The sequence below is a fragment of the Oncorhynchus nerka genome, linkage group LG20, assembly GCF_034236695.1.
Source record: "Oncorhynchus nerka isolate Pitt River linkage group LG20, Oner_Uvic_2.0, whole genome shotgun sequence".
Classification (NCBI taxonomy): Eukaryota; Metazoa; Chordata; class Actinopteri; order Salmoniformes; family Salmonidae; genus Oncorhynchus; species Oncorhynchus nerka.
Window position 1 is genome coordinate 19,397,969 of NC_088415.1, and position 16,513 is coordinate 19,414,481.

The 16,513-nt window shown below is 40.2% G+C and overlaps 2 protein-coding genes across 3 annotated transcripts in view; one reads left to right on the forward strand and one right to left on the reverse strand.

Moving 5' to 3' along the window:
• Nucleotides 1-3,774, forward strand: part of LOC115101618 (zinc finger and BTB domain-containing protein 46) — a 182,685-nt gene extending 178,911 nt beyond the window's left edge. Inside the window, exons 5-6 of the mRNA XM_065005286.1 lie at nt 629-804; nt 2,066-3,774. Of these exons, the coding sequence (XP_064861358.1) occupies nt 629-804; nt 2,066-2,500 (611 nt within the window). The 3' untranslated portion in view covers nt 2,501-3,774. The remainder of the gene's footprint in view (nt 1-628; nt 805-2,065) is intronic.
• Nucleotides 3,775-9,322: 5,548 nt separating this feature from the next.
• The window catches only part of LOC115102016 (zinc finger protein 704), a 114,415-nt gene continuing 107,224 nt past the window's right edge, over nt 9,323-16,513 (reverse strand). For both annotated transcript variants that reach the window (XM_029621497.2, XM_029621499.2), the window contains 2 exons: nt 15,925-16,052; nt 9,323-15,812 (listed from right to left, as the gene is read on the reverse strand). In XM_029621497.2, coding sequence (XP_029477357.1) covers nt 15,701-15,812; nt 15,925-16,052 — 240 coding nt within the window. In that variant the 3' untranslated portion in view covers nt 9,323-15,700. The remainder of the gene's footprint in view (nt 15,813-15,924; nt 16,053-16,513) is intronic.

The window sequence follows — 16,513 nt, forward strand, 5'->3', positions numbered from 1 at the left end:
GTTGATGATAGGACTTAGACAAGTTGTAAATGCAACAAGTACTGATATTGTATCTTGTAAAACAGGTTGTTTGGATCCTGGATGCTGATTAGACAAGCAGTGTTCCAAGCCGTGCTGTATTGGCCATCACAGACACACTATGCCTGCTAACAGTTCCACCTGATCACTGCGCCTCCATTAGAATATCATGTTGCTGTCTGAATCATCTCTTGTATTTATCTCAACTCACACATTATTTCCACTTGCTTCCAACCTAGCATTTAGTTTGGTACAAGTGGGGTTCATATAAGCCTCGCTATCTGCCTGACCTCGGAAACAATGTTTCACTTTTGAATTTTGATCTCTGTAATCTTGTAAACCTTTGATCAATTTAACCTGTCACTCAAATTGCACATCTAACTGATGTAGACGTTTTAAACCATTTAAATAAACAACTCTGCCAAGTCACATTGCCTTAATTCTCTCTCTCTCTCTCTCTCTCTCTCTCTCTCTCTCTCTCTCCCTCCCTCTCTCTCTCTCTCTCTCTCTCTCTCTCTCTGTCTCTCTCTCTCTCTCTCTCTCTCTCTCTCTCTCTCTCTCTCTCTGTCTCTCTCTCTCTCTCTCTCTCTCTCTCTCTCTCTCTTCACAGTGAATGACTTCACAGTGATCCGTAAGAAGTTTAAGTGCCCCTACTGTAGTTTCTCTGCCATGCACCAGTGTATCCTGAAGAGGCACATGCGTTCCCACACGGGCGAGAGGCCCTACCCCTGTGAGATCTGTGGCAAGAAGTTCACCAGGAGAGAGCACATGAAGAGACACACACTGGTGAGTACAGTGCAGTAGCAGACAGTTGCCACCGGGGTGCAGCAGTGAGCTGAGTCATGCACTTGCCCTGCTGTTCGCTGTAGCACCTTTCCTACAGTCAAATTACCTAGTGGACTCATGAGTGGAATATATTTAATTTTTTCATAATTAATTAACATGATTTCAAAAAACGCGCCCAAACTCTGATGTTACTACGTCCAACAGTTTTATATTTTAGTCTTCTTTGATGTATATAAAGTGTAATATTGGGTTGCAAATTCAAAATGTAATACATTTCAACTCCATATCTGACATGGTACAGGTGTTTTCTTTTTTCTTTTAGCTCATGAAACAAGGGACGAAGACTTTACATGTTGCGTTTATATTTTTGTGCAGTGTAGATTTGTTTGACTACGAAGAAACACACTGTGACCATGATTTTGTCCACTGCAGTAATTAAAGCAGCGCAGATATGCCATGGTCTAGGATCAGTTCATCCTAAGCCTAAAACTAATCCTAGCTCCTAACCCTAAGCCTAAACCTAATTCGAACCCTAACACTAATTCTAACCTGAACCCTAAACCCCCTAGAAATAGCATTTGATCATGTGGGGACCAAGAAAATTAAGGGCTTTGAGTTCTCATAGTTTTGCAATGCCGGAGAATTCCGTCTAGAGAGTCTTCGGCCAACATCTGTGCTGATATGTTTGTATCTCTCCTGCAGGTTCACAGTAAAGATAAGAAATATGTGTCTATCTCTCCTCCAGGTCCACAGTAAAGATAAGAAGTATGTGTGTATCTCTCCTGTAGGTCCACAGTAAAGATAAGAAGTATGTGTGTATCTCTCCTGCAGGTCCACAGTAAAGATAAGAAGTATGTATGTATCTCTTCTGCAGGTCCACAGTAAAGATAAGAAGTATGTGTGTATCTCTCCTGCAGGTCCACAGTAAAGATAAGAAGTATGTGTGTATCTCTCCTGCAGGTCCACAGTAAAGATAAGAAGTATGTGTGTATCTCTCCTGCAGGTCCACAGTAAAGATAAGAAGTATGTGTGTATCTCTCCTGCAGGTCCACAGTAAAGATAAGAAGTATGTGTGTATCTCTCCTGCAGGTCCACAGTAAAGATAAGAAGTATGTGTGTATCTCTTCTGCAGGTCCACAGTAAAGATAAGAAGTATGTGTGTATCTCTCCTGCAGGTCCACAGTAAAGATAAGAAGTATGTGTGTATCTCTCCTCCAGGTCCACAGTAAAGATAAGAAGTATGTGTGTATCTCTCCTGCAGGTCCACAGTAAAGATAAGAAGTATGTGTGTAAGGTCTGTAGCCGGGTCTTCATGTCGGCAGCCAGCGTTGGAATCAAACATGGCTCCCGTCGCCATGGTGTCTGTGTTGACTGTTCTGGACGGGGCATGGACCACAACCGGGAAGCAGGCGGAGGCATGTCGCCCGAAGATGAGCTGTATCCCAGCGACCACCGTTTCCACAACGATCAGGTGGAGTGCGAAGGCGACGGAGAGGGGGAGGAAGAGATGATGACGGAAGGGGATGGAGAGATGATGGGAGAGGGGGATGAGGAGGGAGGAAAGTGGAAGGATGACTCAGGGATGATGACGGAGGGAGACGGAGCCATGGATAATGACAAGGAGGAGAGCAACTCCTCTGCACCAGAGGGGGAGCAGCACAATGGGAGCGAGAAGGATTTCAGCTGGATCTCTTAGGATCATTTAGGATCTATTGTGGATCTTAGGCAGACACAGCTCTCTGTACCCATGTGTACATGGGCCTTCCTCTGAGTGGGATATGTGGGCGTTACCCGACAATGATCTAAACCCTTGACAGATGCCATACACACACGCACCACACATACACACACAAGCTGAGCCCTGTGCTGATGATAGGACTGCCATGGCGGAAAGAGAACGATTGAGAGAAAAAAATAACGTTTTGTTCGTTTGTTTGTTTCTGATGAGGACCATATCAGAGTCTGTCCATTGGTTTAGATGTTCACCTCCATCACACTGGGACCAATGAGGACTCATTCAACATCTTAGCTGATTTTGAACCATGACTGTTTATGGTCACAGTTGCCATGGATACGATGGATTGTTAACAGTTTGGGAAAACACCAAGGTGGTGTCTTGTTGCCATGCAGTCCTATTTGGGGACAGTCTCTACTTCTTTGGGGACAGTCACTACACCTGGGGACAGTCTCTATATCTGGGGACAGTCTCTACATCTGGGGACAGTCTCTACTCATTATGGGGACAGTGTCTACACCTGGGGACAGTCTCTACTCATTATGGGGACAGTCTATTCATTTTGGGGACAGTCTGTATTTATTTGGGGGACAGACTCTAGACATTTTGCAGACAGTCTATTTAGTCGGGGGACAGTCTTTATTTATTTGGGGACATTCTCTAATCATTTTTGGGACAGTCTCTATTCATTTGGAGACAGTCTTTATTCATTTTGGGGACAGTATTCATTCATTTGGGGGACATTCTCAATTAATTTGGGGGACCGTCTCTATTCATTTGGGAACGGTCTCTATTAATTTGAGGACAGTTTCTATTCATTTGGGGACAGTATTCATTCTTTTGGGGGACAGTATTCATTTGAGGACAGTCTATTAATTTGTGGGGAAGTCTCTATTTATTTTGGGGACAGTCTCTATTCATTTGGGGACAGTCTCTATTCATTTGGGGACAGTTTCTATTAATTTGAGGACGGTCTCGAGTCATGTTTGAGACAGTCTTTTATCTATTGTAAAGTTGCACCCGTCAGGCAGCGGTTGGCCCGTTGTCTCCTGCAGAGTGAAACTGCCACAGACTTGCACTTTAACGTCGACTAGACTCCTGTAAATGCTCTCAGCCCGTGGTTTACATGTTCAATCTGATTTTACCTACACAACTCGGTGACCGCACCTACCTTTAAGGATATATACTGTATGTCCTCATGACTGTTATGATATATAAATATATGGATATTATAATACTTGTGCAAAGTTTGCTGATTATAATAGCCTATGTCCAGTGGAGGCTGGTGGGAGGAGCTATAGGAGGACGGGCTCATTGTAATGGCTGGAATGGAATCAATAGAACCATATCAAACATATTGAAACCACGTTGGACTCCGTTCCAGTTATTTAATTCCAGCCATTACAATGAGCCCGTCCTCCTATAGCTCCTCCCACCAGCCTCCACTGCCTATGCCTTTCAATTGGTTCTTTCCACACTTTAGTTTACCATGTGTTTCTGTTGAGCTGTGATGAGAATTACAAAAGGTTGAGCATATCTACAAACAAGCCACAACAATTAGTGTATTCAGCAAGAGAGGGAGTTGGAGAGAGAAGGAGAGAGAGTCGTATGAGAGAGACAGAGAAGAAGAGGGTGAGCGTGAACACTATGCAGGGACATGTAAGATGTAAGTGTTCTTAATTCTCTACTTTCAGAGAGAGGACACAGATCGACAGGTAACCTAGCAGTTAAGAGCATTGGGCACATAACCGAAAGGTTGCTGGTTTGAATCCCTCCTGAGCCGACTAGGTGAAAAATCTGTTGATGTGCCCTTGAGCAAGGCACTTAACCCTAATTGCTCCTGTAAGTCGCTCTGGATAAGAGTGTCTGCATAATGACATAAATGTAAATCTTTACTTCAGATATTTCCTCTCAGAATGAGCGAGAGAGATATATTACATACACAATGATGATGGGTGAAAAGTCATGCCAACACAAGCACACTATGGACCTATTCTACATGGACATTCCATCTCTTTTTTCTTACCTTGAATCTCAAGTTGTATCTATGGACAGCGGTTGTGTTTAGAAGCAGACTTTCTTCAAAACCTTTGTTGTTTTATTATAAGTTTTATATTTCACTATAAATACAGAATATGCACACTTTTACATCTTAGTGAACCTTAATGAATGGTTCATCTTTCTTTTTGGTGATAATGTTAATTTCAGTTTGTAAAATAAGTCAGGCTTCGGCTTAAGATTCCACCCAGAGAGTGGCCTGTACTGGTGAGTGCTTTATGACGCTTTGTTTCGTTTCAAAAAGTGATTTATTAACAGACATTTGTGGGATTATTGTACTACTGTATAAAGACATTCTCTCAGCTCCGTCTAACGCCTTCTGTAGTCACAGCGTGTGTGGATGTGTGTGTTTGTGTGTGTGTGCAAGCGTGTGAGATGTATATTGATTTTCTTAAGATGTTAAAACATGTTTATTATGATGATCAGAACTATGAAATTATGTTATTATGATGATGATCACAACTATGATATGATGTTATTATTATGATGATCACAACTATGATATGATGTTATTATTATGATGATCACAACTATGATATGATGTTATTATTATGATGATCACAACTATGATAATGTTATTATTATGATGATCACAACTATGATATGATGTTATTATTATGATGATCACAACTATGATATGATGTTATTATTATGATGATCACAACTATGATATGATGTTATTATTATGATGATCACAACTATGATAATGTTATTATTATGATGATCACAACTATGATATGATGTTATTATTATGATGATCACAACTATGATAATGTTATTATTATGATGATCACAACTATGATATGATGTTATTATGATGATGATCACAACTATGATATGATGTTATTATTATGATGATCACAACTATGATATGATGTTATTATGATGATGATCACAACTATGATATGATGTTATTATTATGATGATCACAACTATGATATGATGTTATTATGATGATCACAACTATGATATGATGTTATTATGATGATGATCACAACTATGATATGATGTTATTATGATGATGATCACAACTATGATATGATGTTATTATTATGATGATCACAACTATGATATGATGTTATTATTATGATGATCACAACTATGATATGATGTTATTATGATGATGATCACAACTATGATATGATGTTATTATTATGATGATCACAACTATGATATGATGTTATTATTATGATGATCACAACTATGATATGATGTTATTATGATGATGATCACAACTATGATATGATGTTATTATTATGATGATCACAACTATGATATGATGTTATTATTATGATGATCACAACTATGATATGATGTTATTATTATGATGATCACAACTATGATATGATGTTATTATTATGATGATCACAACTATGATATGATGTTATTATTATGATGATCACAACTATGATATGATGTTATTATTATCGTTATTAAGTTCTGGATGCTAAGCTTTATTGTGCATTTCTTTTTTATATTTGATATGTTGTATTAGAAGAAAAGCTTGTGGAGAGCAAGCTATAAGGTGTTTCTTAACAGTTCTATCATGCCATCTCTGCTTTTCTGTTGTATTTGTTTTTACAGAGAAAGAAGAAAAAAATCAGAGGCGCTAATTTATTCTTAGGGCTCTGTTCAATCAGATCCGCTTTAGCTGGCATCCTCATAGCAGTTGTTGTGTTGGTATCAGAGGTGGAACGGCTCTAGAGTTGTCAAATCTACAAGCAGCTCCCGGCATTATACCTGAAGTGACATTGCCATTGGCTGCACGGAGTCACATTAAGAGAAATATCATGCAGCCCTGTTTACAAGTTTGAACACTGGAATGTGAGATGTAATCTACACCTTGATTTAGCTGACAGAAATCCTCATTATTTCGTTTAATGATTTTCATTTTGAGTGTCATTATTTCTATACTACACCTTCGTTCTGAACTTCAAATGCGAGTGAGACAGGTGTGGATTCATGAGAAGCATCAAGGGCAGATGCTCACCGATTTGACAGCTCCAAAGCAGTTACACCTCCAAAACATCAGCTATGCGGATGTTGGCTATCACCTGTTACTGCTTGATTTGACTGAATCTAGGCCTTAGATATGGATTGGACATATGTATGGTATGGCACAAGCGTCTATATTACTAACATACACAAATCAATTAACATCATACCAAAAATAATCGAATGCGTTGTATCAAGTGCTTTTGTTTCAACGGTGCGTGTGCAGATGTAGGTGCACATATTTCAATTTATTGTGGTCTAATAATTGTGTTGTAGATTGGATGTTGTTGTTTTTTGAAATCATGTATTTTTTTGAAACAGTTTTCAAAGTGCACATGTTGTGTGTATATATACGTTGTATATGAAGGGCCTTGTGACTTGCTAGGCTAGACCTGCTGAAGATCGCATCTTTAACCGTCTTTTCTTTATTGTCTTTGTTGCCCTGGTTTCCAAAGTTGTGTTCTACTGTTTATCCTAAATATAAGCCCAATTCCAAATCTACCCCTGGCCCGGACCCCTGTGCACTTTTTGTAGGTCTGAAATTATTAGGTAGGGGTAAATAATATAAGGCAAATGTCAACCTGGCCTAACAGAGGGCAAGATCCTTACAGACCTACAAGACATGTTTTGGGGTAGGGTGCCTAAATGGCAAGTTGGCATTTATTGTCATTAATCTTGCCTTGGAGGCAGCTCTGCAGAGCGGTCACTAGCTGGCATAGCCACAAAGTCAGAAAATCTGAATTTAAACCTAACATTAACCCTAATCTTAACCACACTGCTAGCCATAATGCCTAACCCTAACTTTAAATTAAGACCAAAAAGCTAGTTTTTGTTTTAATGAATTTTTACGATACGAACGTCTGCCTCCAGGGCAAGATTCATTACAATAAACATCAACCTGCACCTGAATGCTATGAGGGAAAGGGACAAAGTGGGCCACAGGGCTTCCTCTTGGAATTATAGTTGTGTAGCCACAGTTGGTTGCAAACATTACCATCTGCCACACTTCCATTCCCATCAGTCCCAGTGCTAAACACTGTATCTACAGAACAACCCTCGGGTGTGTGTTTCATTTCACGGATTCCTGACGCCTTCTCCATGTGTGGTGGCAAGCTTTATTTAAGTTGTATTATTTATTTTCTGTTAGCAATTTCTAATCTCTTGAAGGTTTCAGAAAGAAAATGAATGATGTTGTGTGGATATTTTGAATGTTAATGGCTGAATATGTAGGGATTGTCAAGAGCTGCCGTGTATTTGGAAGGAATAGCAGGGCTATTTCTCTGACATCCATCCAGTGCTTTTCCACTCCAGACTCCTGTGACCACTGAGATGTTTTTACCCACTTCCTGTCTGCCTGCCGGCATGTCTTCTTATTCCTTGTCTTGGTGTTGTAATTCAGGAAACATTTGCCATCCAATCCCCTCAACAATGTGCCTCGATACATTTTAGATGTGGGTGTGTTTCAAGAGATAGGGAGATACAGAAATCTGATTTTTAAAATATATTTTATCTAAATCACAGGTGCAAAAAGTTGAGAAAATACTGTTTTTCTGAGAGACAAATCAGCGATTTGTTTTTGAGGACCTATGTTACTGTGTTACAGTATACAGTAGGTTCTGTTCCTGACTGTGTTTATTAACCCGTTGTGCCCTGATTCCATGGTCTCAACTGCAAGCCTTTGTCCATTTGTCATACCAAAGCTCTGTCTCTGGCGTCTGCACAAAACTGGTTCATTTCACATGCAAAACTGTTTGCTTTTCAGCAGATAAATATTTGTATTCTGCTCTTAGATGCGTACAAAATTGCAATCCTTATTTAGCCTGTATAGCTTGATTCACATGTGCAAATCACAAAGCCATAGATATGGTTATATCTAGATTTTACTATATTTCAAAATTCTTGCATTTTATTTTAGATTGTGTTCTTTACTAAGAGTGATGTGTGTATACCTTCATATATATATATATATATATATATACATTTATATTGTTATTATATGTATTATTTATTTTCTCTCACATTTGGCGTCTTGGTGTCTTTCCTTTGTAAAGTGAGACACTTGAAACTTGACAGTTGTTTGTTGGGAATATTGTTCAATATGATACTGACTTTATATTGATTATCATAAACCTGTGTTTGTAACAAAGATGTGTTGAATAATCAAACCCCTTGATCTGTTTGGGAGGATTAAAGTGAGCAGGTCGTCTGTATATGATAGTACTGATCACTTGAGCGTTTTTATAGCCAAACATGAACTTCCCTACCGTCCTGTTGTGAGGGCTAGCCTAAAGGGCTAACCCAGGCCTCTTTCTAACTTCATGTTTAGTGGAATTAGCTTGACTATTATTTGCAAAACCAATCAGTCTCAATAAATTTTGAAATTGCTGCTGAATTTTTTTGAATGTGTGCGTTGTAAATGTTGGGTTCTTGTCAACCTCCACTGTGTGGGTTCTACCTCAAAGCTGTAATATGCCTGTTCTCCACATGAGGGCAGTAGGCTTTACAACTATGAAGGTGTAGGGTGAAGTTGCCCATATATGCTAACCTTGGGTCAGTTTAGAAATTTCCCCACTGATGGTCAAGTTTAGAATTAAGGGAAGGGAATCTGATCATAGATCTTTACCTAGTGGAAACTTGTGACACACACACACAGACACGCACAGAGACACGCACAGAGACACGCACACACCGACACACACAGAGAAGAGAGAGAAAGCATGAGAATACATATTCCAATCCATTTGCATTTATTTTCTCTCTATCACATTTACATCACATCATCATCATGACATCAAGTCACCCATCCACTCAAACACATGTCAGACAGACATGAGCAATAAAACACTTCTGCACCAGACATAATGAGAGCACATCAATCAATCAATATGAACAAGATAATAAAGCAACCAAAAGAAAGTATGTTTCCCTCCCACCAACCACAATGCTCTGACACAGCACAGCAAGAGAACAACAGTCAGACAGTTACAACAAGAAAACAGATAAAAGACAAAGACAAACAGAACAGATTGGTGTGTTGTTTAAGAGCATGATAGAAGAAACAGCACAGAGTTGAGTGGAGCCTCCATAGTGATGACGATGTGTTACATTTCATTTGGCTTTGCTGCTGCTGAGCTGCTGGGCTGGACTCATCAACATGGACATTCAACGAGCAAACAAAGGATAGAATGATGTAACATTAGGAAATAAAGGCTTTCTTTCTGCACATTTCAAGGGCTCGGTTAGCTTAATATACTGGGTACTGACTTTGGGGGGGACTACAGTCAATACTGATAGTTTAAAAGAGAGAGACGGGGGAAAAAGATAGATAAGAGAAAAATAGATTGGGAGATAGAGAGGAAGCGAGTCAGAGGGAAAGGTACAGGTACAATTTGGTGGCATGTAGCTTAGCGGTTAAGAGTGTTGGGTCAATAACCGAAAGGTTGCGAGTTTGAATCCCCGAGCCGCCTAGGTGATTTGTCTCCCACAAAAGACAATGACAACATGTATTCTAATAAATACTTATTTGGCAGGGAGACAGAAAAGGTAGGTAGCACATTTTCTGAAACGCCTGTGTACAATACATTATGACTGCATTCATAGCACAGTCGATCACTCCATAGTGTATTATAAGACTTGCCATAAGCATTCACAACAGCTCACGGTTCCTATACACTGATGTCATTTCGTCGTCTAGTTTTGATTTACATTTGGTTGAGTTGTCAACTAACGTGAATTCAACGTGAAATCAACAAAACATTTCACCATGTTATTGGATCTAGTTTAAAAGTCGGGTGAAAAAAATGACGAAATTCCCTTTTACATTTTACAAACCCAATCAATTTTCCACGTTGATTCATCACATTTCATCACATTTCATGTTTTTGTTGAAATGACGTGGAAACAACGTTGATTCAACCAGTTTTTGTCCAGTGGGTTCTGACCACTTACATAACAACTTTATAAACACATTCAATATGTGCATTAAAGTAGTGCAGTATATGGCCTGCTATAAGCATTCATAACAGTTCATGACTCCTTATAACAGCCTAAATAAAGGCCTACATACCAATAAATGCATTCATAATAGATCACACCAGGTGGCTCACAGAAAGTTCACCAAAAGGTCAAGTTAGTTCTTGTTAGAATTAAAGCGTCTCATTGCACAATGTAAGAAGGTTAATGGGCAATTCCACGGTAACAGAATTATGCTGAGACTAAGATTTTTCACTTTAAAATGTATGTCAAACAAAACCAATGATTGCAAAGTTAAACAAACCATACAACTCTATGCACAATGACTACTTTGAACAATTTCCACTGAATATTTTACAAAAACACATTTACTTGAAGAACAGTGCAGATGCAAAATTTGGCACCAGAATGACAGTTTGTGCTGTTTGTGCCATCATTCTGTCAGAGTGCACTAACAGTTTTCTACCGGCAGTAGAAACTAGCCAGCGTTACAACAAGAAACAAGCTTTTCTTTTTGTAGGTTTTACATTCATCTACGTTATTTCGCCACTTTTCCCCTGAACTGCAATATATTTGTATGTTATATTAACTACAGCTTCTCAAACACGCACACCAACAATCTGAGCAACCTCTACCTTACAAAGTTTAATTTTTGTTTAACAGACACACAACAATATATGAAAAAAGTTTCAGGGTTGTCTTTACGTTGCATATGTACAGGAAAGGCCTGAAACTACAAATCCATCTCGAATAATCGTCACTGCTTGTCCCACTCTTTCTCCACCTATCACAAAGTCCCAGTTCCCCAAACACACCCAATCAGCCCTCTCTCTACCATACAAAACCTCAGGTCTCCTAAAAACAGCCGTAGGGATGGCAGTTATCACTCAAACCCACCTGACCCTACCCTATTCCATACCAGGTCAACTTACTGTGGGTGAGGCCTTCCTTAGATTCATCCAGTTTGTCAATGTAGGTAGTAGCAAGTGGATAAAGAGTGTTCCCCTTCATTAGCCCTGGCCAATGACCCATAAAACCACTTTAGTGCAATTAAATACCAGAGGCGGGTTTTGTGGCAGGCATAGGGGTGTGAATGAGATTGAGAACAACAGACTAGATTGGTCTGAAAAGTACTCAAACGTATGAATGGCCAATCTGCTGCCAGTAGGACCAAACACAAGATTGATGTTTTGATTGGTGGAGAAGAGTCAAGTCCGGAAAGAAAACTTATTCTCTGTACACTACCTCATCTCAATAAAGTGTGAAAGAGGCAAGCGCCTTTTAGGCAAAGGAATACTAAACTAAATTCTTGTGAAAGCAGTGTATGAGTATGCTACGTAAGGAAGGAAGACTAAACTAAATGTTTGTGAAAGCAGTGTATGAGTATGCTACGTAAGGAAGGAAGACTAGACTAAATTCTTGTGAAAGCAGTGTATGAGTATGCTACGTAAGGAAGGAAGACTAAACTAAATTCTTGTGAAAGCAGTGTATGAGTATTCTACGTAAGGAAGGAAGACTTAACTAAATTCCTGTGAAAGCAGTCTATGAGTATGCTACATAAGGAAGGAAGACTAAACTAAATTTCTGTGAAAGCAGTGTATGAGTATGCTACGTAAGGAAGGAAGACTAAACTAAATTCTTGTGAAAGCAGTGTATGAGTATGCTACGTAAGGAAGGAAGACTAAACTAAATTCCTGTGAAAGCAGTCTATGAGTATGCTACATAAGGAAGGAAGACTAAACTAAATTCCTGTGAAAGCAGTGTATGAGTATGCTACGTAAGGAAGGAAGACTAAACTAAATTCTTGTGAAAGCAGTGTATGAGTATGCTACGTAAGGAAGGAAGACTAAACTAAATTCTTGTGAATGCAGTGTATGAGTATGCTACGTAAGGAAAGCCCATAGTGTTGAAACACCATCATTTATCTGTTCTTAAGAAGACAACAAGCAACCATTGACTAACTGAGGGCTACCTCTGGACCAGTGTTTCCCCATATATTACCAAGTTAGGGCAGACCATCTGAGATGTGACTTCAGGGGTCTTCTTGGTGCACCACCACAATAGAAAAGTCTTGGGGAAACCCTGACACACAAAGTACCGCTGTACTATGCAGTACCACACGATTCCAGGCAATATTGTTGGCACCATTGGGCTGAGTACACCACACACACACAGAGAGCTAAACATACCAGTTCAAAAGGTTCTTATGGGGGGACCCAAGAGGTGTAGAAGCCCCATCCCTGAAACCCCATGTTGACACCAAGGCAGTGACGATCCAAAATAAAACAACCTCAAATGTAATTTCACTTCAAAATCTGTGTGTATAAAATCCATGTATAAAAGCAAGTCTTTGTGCAGTGCAAGTTAGTGCAATTTATTTAGGTAAATCCTTTTTCCTCATAATGTTCTTTTCAATGGCACTTAGTGAAGTTTCTGACCATTAAATACCGGGCTACTCTCCAGTCTGACCAGTGAGCTACTTACTGTAAGAACCAGCTTCTCTCAAACACTACTGGACATAATGTCTGACGGACAGAGTTACCAGCCAATGAGCAGGACCATATCTGTTGGTAATGGTTACCAAGGAAAAGACTGACAGGGCATGCTGAAATTAATCCAGGGGGTTTGATTGTTTGCTGTCGCCAAATAACAACAAATGACAGTCATCCCCAGCTGTCTTAGAATGGCCTTCTACTAATGTCACACCAATTAGAATATGTGACTGCCATCAGCTGAGAATGCAGATGTCACTATGACAACATATTTGTCACATGACCAAAGAACGGAAAGTCATAGATTGTGGCCATTGTCATAGAATAGGTTGAAGGGAACCTAGGGAAAGAGGACAAGTAGCACCATGCATGTGTGTGTCCTGCTGTTGTAACGTGTGGCATGGCTAGTAGTCAGTATTGGGAGAGAGAGAGTTAGAGAGAGTTAGAGAGAGAGAGAGAAGAGAGAGAGAGAGAGAGAGAGAGAGAGAGAGGCAGAGAGAGTTAGAGAGAGAGAGAGAAGAGAGAGAGAGAGAGAGAGAGAGAGAGAGAGAGAGGCAGCAGAAACTACATTCAAAGAGCTGGCAACAATAAAATAAAATAAAGTAGCTAAAGTAAAAAAATGTATCTTTGTAAAAATATACATCCATATAATTGTGTCTGATCAGGAATCCAGGTACAATTCATGGTGCGCAAATAATCCCTCTGAGAAAAACACTTATATTTCAACACCCTTAGATACCAGTTAAGAGTAGTAACTGGGAGTCAGGGTTGGGCAGGACTAGGTATAGTACCCACAGAGAACTACAATGACATTATATTTCAACACCCTTAGATACCAGTTAAGAGCAGTAACTGGGTGTCAGGGTTGGGCAGGACTAGGTATAGTACCCACAGAGAACTACAATGACGTTATATTTCATCACCCTTAGATACCAGTTAAGAGCAGTAACTGGGAGTCAGGGTTGGGCAGGACTAGGTATAGTACCCACAGAGAACTACAATGACATTATATTTCATCACCCTTAGATACCAGTTAAGAGCAGTAACTGGGAGTCAGGGTTGGGCAGGACTAGGTATAGTACCCACAGAGAACTACAATGACATTATATTTCATCACCCTTAGATACCAGTTAAGAGCAGTAACTGGGAGTCAGGGTTGGGCAGGACTAGGTATAGTACCCACAGAGAACTACAATGACATTATATTTCAACACCCTTAGATACCAGTTAAGAGCAGTAACTGGGAGTCAGGGTTGGGCAGGACTAGGTATAGTACCCACAGAGAACTACAATGACATTATATTTCAACACCCTTAGATACCAGTTAAGAGCAGTAACTGGGTGTCAGGGTTGGGCAGGACTAGGTATAGTACCCACAGAGAACTACAATGACATTATATTTCAACACCCTTAGATACCAGTTAAGAGCAGTAACTGGGTGTCAGGGTTGGGCAGGACTAGGTATAGTACCCATAGAGAACTACAATGACATTATATTTCTATGAACGTACACAGGAAATGGATTTTAGAACACTGAGTAGCAAATAATGCTACAGGAAGGTTTGATGTTGTTATTGATAACTGTAATCAACAATAGAGCTGATTAATCAAAGCAAGACCAGACTGTCCAAACCCTGGTGATGGCACTTTGCAACTACTACAGTAGTTGCCTTGGGAACTAATCGCTGGAAATAAACTGTTAGATGTGAGAAATGAGAGTGAACAGTGTGGTTACAAAGTTTACATGCGGTCTGTTTAAGGATGTGTTGTTTCTGAAAGCTGCATATCTATGTAGAGGTCTAGGAAGAGAAACTAGAAACGGTACATGTACACTGAACACTCTGAAGGTTCAAAGTGTGACATTTGGTGCCAGCAGATGGAATAAGCAACAGATGCAGGGAGCTTATGGTGTGTAGCTATGCATATTTACTTCCCAACCAAAGAGATTGGAATTGTTGAGTTGAATTCCCATAAGAGCATGTGATGTGTTATATGAATAAGATTCTGTGTCTGTTTTCCTTTGGTAGACATACTTCCCGTTTCAAAAGAGTGACCGTTGAAATTTAAAAACGTGGCCGTTGAAATCTCTTGTCAGCATCTTTCAATGCACCTCCGTTGAAATGATCCATTCAAAGATACACCACAAAGTGAATCTGGTTTTAGTTCCAAAATGTCAACAGAGGTGCATTGAAAGATGCTGACAAGAGAGTGGTTTAAGGATCTTATAGACTCAAGAACATGTTGAACATGTTGAAAGTACACAATACCAAAAAGCTTATCTGAAATCTTCAACCACTGCCCTACAGTGAAGGCATGCAAAATTAGAAAGTACAAAACCAAACTTTCATTCTGAATCACGTTTTGAATAATCATTTTTTGGATTACCTATGCTTCCAAAGCCATATACTTTTTTCACAATTATTATATATATTTTTTTCCTTTTTCATCCATTTGTTTTTGTGTTTCGTGTGTTTAGCTGTCTGAGGATTAAGAGAAGCAAGCAGAGAGACCCCTGCTGGTCAGGAGGAAGCAGTGCGTGCTCTAAGCAGCTTCATCAGGGAGAACACCCACGTCTCCCCAGTGGAAGACTCCACCTCAGTGATCTCTGGCAGAGGAAGAGTCCATCCCAGTGATGTAGTGGGGTTCAATCATTGAATCGCTGACAGGCTTTTTTCCAACGGCAGGCTGTGCACCACATGTCCCTCTTCTCCATGCCGTATACCTTCCGGCACTTTTTAGCCTCTCCGCGGGGTTTCCTTGGCAATCAAAGATATGACACACAGTTAGACTTTACACTACACTCCCATGAAGGTGATAAATCCACTCACAAAGGAAGGGTCCACAGACACACCCATACACTCAGAGTACCTGGTTCCTGGTGCTGGTTTGGGCAGGGGGGCTGTAGAGGGGGCTGTCTTGCTGATGGTAGTGTGTGTGTGAAGGGCAGGCTGTCTCTTCTCCCCGAAGCTCACCGTGCGGGTGTGAGTCAAAGGGCCCTGCAGGGGCAAGCACAGGTCAAAGGGCATTCTACCAATCAATCATAGCATAGCAGCAATCATTACGGCTTTCACCTAGTGCCCTGAGATTTTCCTGACCAGACAAAAATCTAGAGGACCTGATCCTAGTTCAGCCCTGAAGACACCAGGTCAAGATAGAAGACAAGAGGAACTGATCCTAGTTCAGCCCTGAAGACAACATGTCTAGATAGAAGACAAGAGGAACTGATCCTAGTTCAGCCCTGAAGACAACATGCCTAGATAGAAGACAAGAGGACCTGATCCTAGTTCAGCCCTAAAGACAACATGTCTAGATAGAAGACAACCGTCCAGGGCTATGAGGTAGAGGCAGAGAGATGTAGAAGAAAGGAGGAGAAAACAGCTAGCCTGGCAGGAGTGGGGAAGAAATAAATTGACAAAAATAATAAATGGGTCTGGGGGAGCGAGGGAGTGGGAGTAGA